The following is a 7,948-nucleotide window of genomic DNA, read 5'->3' as shown; positions in this document are numbered from 1 at the left end:
TGCCCTTTGAAGCAAAGGGGCTAGTGAAATTCCCCGAGCTGGGGTCAGCAGACCCCTTCCTTCCCTGCCCGTTGCTCTCTCGGTGGCAGGGATACTCACACTCAGGGCCGCCATGGGAAGGGTCTGCTCTGGGGCTGTCCCTCCCGCCACCAGCTCCGTTTATCTTGTCCCGGCCAGTCTCTTGGCATGGTCGAGCTTGCTGGAGCGAGAAGATTTCCGGCTGCCCTGAGTCGGAGCCCTCCACTCACCCCCATTCCCAGGCTGGGCCCTCAGCCTTGGGGCCTCGACACGTTAGTAGCCATAAGAGTCAGTCTGTGTGGCCCCAGGAAGTAGCCTCTCAGTTTTAGTTCTCCTCAATCAGATTCAAGTCCAGGTCCCCAAAGTCCTGCTGGCACAGTGTCCGCTTGCTCAGTGCCTGCCGCCCCCACCGTACAGCCCCCTCTTCCTCCTCTTCGCTTTCACTCAGCACCTGGGAGGAACCCCCAATGGGGCTGCAGGAAGCAGAGAGAGGTGGAGGGCTACAGGCCATGAACCACGGTGGAGAGATGCTGCTGCCTTCCCGGGCTGTTTCTTGGAGACAGAGACCTCCTGAGTATGGTTTCTGTCAAACAAACAACAAAGTTAAGAAAGATACTAACTTCCCAAAACATCCTAAGATGTATTTCAAAGTACCCCCTCTCAATTACACTTAAAGGCAGGAATCCTAGGCTTTAGGGTGAGGTCTGTAAACTCCTTGATAAAATTTGGAAAATTTAGTGTACAAGCAGCACATTTCTCTGAGGAAAGAACCTATAATTTTCTTTTTTATTTTATTTTTTATGTGGTACTGGGGATTAAAGCCAAGGGCATTTTACCTCTGAACTAGAACCCCCAGCCCTTTTTTAATCGTGTATGTGTATGTATGTGTGTGGTTGGGGGTTGAACTGGGGGTTTCTACCAGCTCAATTGTTTTTATTTTTATTACTTTGTTTTTTGGGTATTTTTTGTTTTGTTTTTTTTTGTTTTGTTTTGTTGCGGTACTGTGACGCCCCTAGCCCTATTTTTTATTCATTATTTTGAAAAAAGGTCTTACTGAGTTTCAAAAGGCCTCACTAAGTAGCTGAGGCTGGCTTCGAACCTGCGTAATCCTCCTGTTTCAGCCTCCCAAATGCTGGGATTACAAGCATGTACCACCACACCCAGCTCTTATTTATTACTTTGAAACAGGATCTCACTAAGTTGCTGAGGCTGGCCAGAAACCTACAATCCTCCTGTCTCATCTTCCCAAGTACTGGGATTACAGGTATGTGCCACAATGCCTGGTTAATCTTTTTTTCTTTGTTTTGCAGTACTGGGGATTGAACCCAGGGCATTGTACCTCAGAGCTACATCTTCCACCTTATTTATTTATTTATTTATTTATTTATTTACTTATTTATTTATTTGTGGTACTGGGTTGGAACCCAGGGACATTCTACCTCCAATCTACACCTCCAACCCTATTTTTTATTCTTTATTTTTGAAACAGGGTCTCACTGAGTTGCAAGGGCCTCACTAAGTAGCTGAGGCTGGCCACGAACCATGATCCTCCTGTCTCAGCCTACAAATGCTGGGATTACAGGCGTGCACCACCATGCCTGGCTCTCAGTCTTATTTTTTATTCTTTATTTTGGAATAGGGTCTCACTAAATTATAGAGACCCTCACTAAATACCTGAAGCAGGCCGCAAACCCGGATCCTCCTGTCTCAACCTCCCAAGTACTAGGATTACAAGCATGTACCACCATGCCAAACTTAATCTTTTTGTTTTGAAACAGGGTCTCATTAAGTCACTGAGGGTTTTGCTATGTTGCTGAGGCTGGCTTGGAACCTGTGACTCTCCTCTCTCAGTCTTCTAAGTACTAGGATTATAGGCATAGGCAACTACAACCAGCTAAGAACCCATGGTTTCTATCAACTTAAAGAATAACACTCATTTTTGGCCAGGTGTGGTGGTACACGCTTGTAATCCCAGCATTTGTGAGGCTGAGAATGGATGATCATGGTTTGCAGACAGCCTAAGCTACCTAGCGAGGCCCTTCACAACTCAGTGAGACCCTGTTTCAAAATAAAGAATAAAAAATAGGGCTGGGGATGTAGCTCAGAGGTAGGATTTCCCTGGGTTTCATCCTCAGTACTGTAAAATAAATAAGTAAAAAGACTAAAAAAATAGGGCTGAGGGTGTAGCTTGGAGGTACAATGCCCCTGGGTTCCATTCCCAGTACCGCAAAAATAAAATAAAATAAAATTAAAAACCCACTCATTTTTAAGCTCCACACAGATTGGAACATCAGCATCAGCTGCTTATTCTGCTACTCTGTTCTGCCAGTGCCTAGTCAGAATCAAGTACATAGCAGGCTTTTAGTAAGCACTCACTGCATGGCTTGATGACTGCGTGAATAAGTGAGCCAATCTTCAAAAAGGCTTATAACCCAGTGGTTTAAAAAGAAGTACGTGAAGCCGGGCGTGGTGGTGCCCGCTTGTAATACCCGCACTTGGGAGGCTGAGACAGGAGGATCGCACAGGTTCGAAGGCAGCCTCAGCTACTTAGTGAGGCTCTCAGAAACTTAGTGAGACCCTGTTTCCAAATAAAATATAAAAAATAGGTCTGGGAGGATAGCCTAGAGGTAGAAAGCCTCTGGGTTCCACCTCCAGTACCACACACACAAAAACATAAAATAAAATAAAAAATAAAAAGAAGTACATGGAAAAAATGAGCAAGTGCATACAACTAGGAAGCCAGAAAACATTTGCTGAACATATAAACATCAGCACAGCCCATAGCACAAGGTAGAGTTGGGCACTGGTTATGGGACTTTTGTGGTCTAAGCACTCTCACAGAAGGGAAAGTGCCTCTGGCAGGACAATCTGGGATCCTTATTGGAAGGTTTAACATGGGTCTCATTCTAGTTTCTCCCCAGGAATGAGAAATCTCATAGGATAAAAGACTTTCAGTGCCCCAAACAGAATAATCCTATACAAACTAGAATGGCAGGTCACTCTAGCAAAAGCCAACAAAAAAGAGCTCCCAGGGAGACCCTGCCAGGAGGGTGGAGAACTAGGGAACAGCTCAAAAGGAGCAAGAAAACAAGGTCCTTTCATTTCCAAGTTCCCCTAGTGTCACTGGTCCCACCTGATTCATCTTGTCAAAATCCAAGGAAGGCCGCAGACGCCGGGGGTCTTCCTCGTGGCGCCGCTTGACCCCAGTTTTGCGAGCATCCAGATCACAAGGCTGTGAGCGGCTTCGGGGAAGGTTGCGGAGACCTCGAGGTCGCCAGGGCAGTTCTGGGGAGGATGCAGGGGAGCTCCGGGCGGAGGGCAAGAAGCGGCTTGCCTGGGGGCCCAGGCTGGGTGACAAGGAGAAGCGGCGCTGGGGTGGGCAAGGTGACAAGGATTCAGCATCACTCTCCCAGGAGCCACTTTGAGGGGAGGTGGCACAAGGGCGAGAAGAATCTTGGGCCAGGGCCAGGCTGAAGAAAGGAGGGCTATAGGGTCTGTGGGCTGGGGCACATTGAGAAGAGGCACTGGGAGCTTGGAGGAACCTGAGGCTGGAGACCCGCTTCGGAGGGCTCTGGTGAGGCACCTGCGGCCCACCCCCTCCACCACTGCCCCGGTGCTTGATGGGAGTCCACAGCTTGGAGGGGGCGGGCCGCCACACTGGCTGCCAGCGAGACAGGTCCACGGGCACTGAGAGTGAGCGGCAGTGCCTCTTGGATGGAGGAGCAGGGGGCACAGGAAGTTTCTCTGGGTCTGGGGGTTCAGGGCTTAGGACTTGGGAGAGGGGCTGCTCCTGTGGAGAGCTTCCCCGACTGGGTGGTCTAAGGTGCAGGCTCAAGCCTGAGGGGTGGTAGCTGAAGTTGAGGCTGTCCTGGAGCTCAGCACAGGAACAGTGGGGCAGGCCCCTCCAGGAAGCACCTTCTGGAAGTCATTTATAATAAAAACAGTATTAATGATAGCTAACAGTTTATAAGAATTTATATGCCATACAATGTACTGAGGACTTCATGTGGTTTCCCAAAAATCTCCATAAGGAAGGTATTATGATTATTCTCATTTCACAAGTGAGAGAAGTTTAGTAACTTGCTCCAGATCACTTAAAAATCAAAGACCAAGGAAAGATTCAAACCCACGTCTGTCTGATGCCAAGGCTAAGTTGCTTACCCACTAAGCTATACTGCCTCCACTGTGAGAAACCACCTGGAATCAAATATGCATTTCATATGCTGCCTGCCACTCCCTCTCAAAGGTAAAACATGTCTACAGAAACAAATGTGCCTCTGTGTGTCCTCTGCATATCCCCACACTCCAGCCCACCAACCCATTTGCTAACCACCTGCCCCTGCTCCCAGCCTAGATTATGAAAAGCGGGCTTATATCTCCTTCCTTGCCTTTTTCTCTTCTCACATGTCAACAGGACCAAGACAGAATTCAGGACTGCCAAGAAGTAAGACGTAATTAAGCAGGTAGGAGATCACTTTTATTCCTAGGGAAAGTAAACAGGACGAGGAAGGCCTTTCATGGCAGAACCTGTGCCTGGAAAACTCCAACACTGTGGCTGCCCATGGTCCTTTCTGTCTGGCCACCCATATAATTTGATTCCCTTCTCCTCTGTCTTCTCTTAAAGCCAAGTAGATGGGAGGACCAAGGGAAAAAAGGAGAAATGGGCTAAAAGGATTGATCCTATTCACTGCATTCTAACTAAGATCAACTTTTGGGAAAGAGCATATTAAGGGACAAAGGGCCTACTCCAAGCTTTTATGGCTACCTGTCTGGAATCCTGCAAAAGCTGGATATTTGGAGCAAATGACAAATATATGAACTCAAGCTTGATCATGGCAAAACTTATAAAAAACTCTTTTTAGCCAGTTGTTCTTCCCCCTACTAAACTTGAGGGCCATGGGTCCTTAAGGTACAACACCTGGCTCTCAACAAGTATTTATAGGAGGAAGTATAAATAGGAGTATATAGGGTACTCCTTTTATATATATAATATATATAAACATATATATTTATTTATAAATAGTATATATATAAACACATATGTATTTATACATACTCTCAACAAGTATAAATAGGAGGAAGAGACTGAATGAAGAAGGTGCTTTAACCAACTTACTTCTCTTGCCAGGTACCCCGAGATGTAGAATAGTCCAGCAGCATGGATCAAAGTTCTGCTTGTCTACTAGCTATGCCCATGATCATAGACCCTCTGATTAACTCATAACCTAGGAATTTATACCTCAGATATATATATATTTGTGTGTTTGTGTGGTACTAGGGAGTGAACCCAAGGGCATTCTACCTACCTCTGAGCTACTCCCCTAGCCCTATTTTATTTATATATGTGTGTATGCGTATATTACTAGGGATTGAACTTAAGGGCATTCTACCTCTGAGCTACACCCCTAGTCCTATTTTATTTTTATTTTGAAACAGGGTCTAAGTTACGAAGAGTCTAAGTTGAGAAGACTGGCTGTAAATCTGCAATTCTCCTGTCTCAGCTTCCCAAGTACTGAGATTACAAGTATGTGCCACCATGCCCAGCTCTCAGATATATTTTCATATGTGAAAAACTATCTATGGCCGGGCGTGGTGGCGCAGGCTTGTAATATCAGTACTTGGGAGGCTGAAACAGGAGGATTGCAGTTTGCAGACATCCCCAGCTACTTAGTGAGGCCCTTTGTAACTTAATGAGACTCTGTTTCAAAATAAAAAATAAAAAATTGGGCTGGGGGTGTAGCTTGGAGGTAGAATGCCCCTGGGTTCAATCCCCAGCACCACACACACACAAAATATCATCTATGCAAGGTTGTTCACTATAGTCTTGTATAGTGAATAGAAGATTGGAAATAACCTAACTATACATTAATAGGAGACTGGTTAACTGAATTATGGCATATCCATTCAGTACAATAATATGAAGCTACATTAAATAAGGAAATGCTCTGCACACTGACAGGGAAAGATCTAGCTGTATGAAGTTAAAGGTGGGGAAGGGCGGGTGAGAATGGCAGTGCCTGCATGTAATCCTAGTACATGGAAGGCTGAGATGGCAGGATCACAGGTCTGAGGTCAGTCTCAACAACTCAGCAACCTATCAAGACCCTGTTTCAAAACAAAAAATAAAAAGGACTGGGGGTATAGCTTGGAGGTAGAATGCCCCTGGATTCAATTCCCAGTACCAGAGAAGAAAGGAAAGAAGGAAGGAAGGAAGGTAGGAAGGAAAGAAGGATCCAATAAGCTAGAATAAGAGCAAACTAAAAGATAACTAATTTGGGGCGGTAAAATGGAGGCAAGTGCCAATCTCAGAAGTTGGACTCTGGCAAGAAAGTTCTAGAGGTAGGCTAGTTAGTCCTGGTCACTGGAAATCAATGAAAGAAACATGTGGGCAGAGGCATGAGCAAACATACACAAAACACACACATGATACCTTACCAGACACAAGCTGGAAAGGGTTCCCACAGTTGGAGATGTCTGCATGATCAGGCAAAGGCTGAGAGAGAAAGAATATCTATCATGATTTGGGCTCAGGACACTAACAGATTTCTAGAAAGCCCTCTTCAATGCTTCCCTGAAATTAACGGGCTACATGGGTGTTAGAGGCTCCTAAGTGTTCTCTTCCTATTGTCTTCCCAAAATTAGTGAGTAAAACAATCCACATCTTCCATTTTCTCAAACCCTTGTCCACCCAAGTTTTGGTCTTCCCTTCTCTAGCAGTAGAAAAATACCTACCCCCTTCCTTTTGGGCTGGGTTTTGGGCCTTTTAGTGGGCTCTTCTAGTAAAAATACAATAAATAATTCATACAACACAGGACAAGGGTAAAGCAGAAGCAACAAACAGCCTCAGAAAAAAGGGGGAGGGGGTTATAGAGAAGCCGGAAGACTGGTCTTTTACCAGACTGATGCTGAAGCGTGTGCATTTCAGCTCATCCAGAGTCTGCTTCTGTAGCTGCTCAGTGATCAGGGTTATCATGATTCTCCCCAGGATTTGACTTGCACACTTTGGAGCAAATGATGGATGTCTTTCCTGTCGTTCTTCCAGACCTCACTCGTGAGCCGTCTTCTGCCACTGCAGCACCATTCTAGCACCATTGGGACTTCCCTCTCCAGTCATGCCTGCTGAGTCTGCCAATTACAGAGGGACCGGCCCCAAGTGATATTAGAGATATACCTGGTCCAGAGATGGAAAGTGCATGGCACACATACCACAGCACCTGTATGCCAAGCCTCTGGCAGACATCATTAATTGATCATAGCTCTTCCCTGCTAAGCCTAAACATAGCCTCAGACACATTCTGAACTTGGCACTTTAGATATCTAGTAAAATAAAGTGGAGTTGGCAAGCAAGTTGAAATGAATTTACCATTCCTAACCCGGCTCATGTCCTCTTATTTCTACCTGGAATACCAGAACCACCTAGAAACAGAGCCCAAATGGTTATTTCAATCCTGATTAGTCCAATATTTTATCTTTCAGTCAGAAGCCAATAGAAGTACCCTTCCCCTAAACTATAGAAATAAGAGTACATAAAGAATATTTATAGGCATAAATAAAAAGGATTTTATATCCTTCCACAGCCTGATATTATTTTCCAGCAGATACTGTGTATATTCTCCTATACAAGGGGATGAAAATAAGGAAATGGCAAGAGTAATTCTAATTACATTTCAACTCTAGGTATTTAAAACTTTGTGACTTCAACTATGTTTTTAGCTTGATTTGACTAAAAGATAGTGAATATAAGTAATCAAGATTCTTTCTCAGCTGGGCCTGGTGGCCCACGCTTGTCATCCCAGTACTTGGGAGGCTGAGACAGGAGGATCGCAGGTTCAAAGCAAGCCTCGAAAACTTAGCAAGGCTCTCAGCAACCTAGTGAGACCCTGCTTCCAAATAAGAGAAAATTGAACTGGGGGGTGTAGCTTGGAGGTAG

The 7,948-nt window shown here is 45.3% G+C and overlaps 1 protein-coding gene across 4 annotated transcripts; it reads right to left on the bottom strand.

The window, feature by feature from the left end:
- Positions 1-343: 343 nt before the first annotated feature.
- Positions 344-7,110, bottom strand: FAM53C (family with sequence similarity 53 member C; the record flags this gene model as incomplete). 4 transcript variants are annotated; one of them, XM_080703825.1, is made up of 4 exons in its annotated part: positions 344-601; positions 3,152-3,936; positions 6,454-6,511; positions 7,063-7,110. In XM_080703825.1, 4 exons carry the CDS (start codon positions 7,108-7,110, stop codon positions 344-346), a joined length of 1,149 nt encoding a protein of 382 aa, XP_080559951.1. The 4 variants fall into 4 exon arrangements, with proteins under 4 accessions (XP_080559951.1, XP_080559950.1, XP_080559953.1 ...); XM_080703824.1 differs by lacking the exon at positions 7,063-7,110 and adding an exon at positions 6,914-6,991; XM_080703827.1 differs by lacking the exon at positions 7,063-7,110 and adding an exon at positions 6,914-6,991 and having other exon boundaries at positions 3,152-3,303.
- Between the last annotated feature and the right edge of the window lie 838 nt (positions 7,111-7,948).

The sequence above is a fragment of the Muscardinus avellanarius genome (assembly GCF_963383645.1).
Source record: "Muscardinus avellanarius genome assembly, chromosome: 1".
NCBI classification, from domain to species: domain Eukaryota; kingdom Metazoa; phylum Chordata; class Mammalia; order Rodentia; family Gliridae; genus Muscardinus; species Muscardinus avellanarius.
This window is presented reverse-complemented; position numbering and strand designations above follow the sequence as displayed.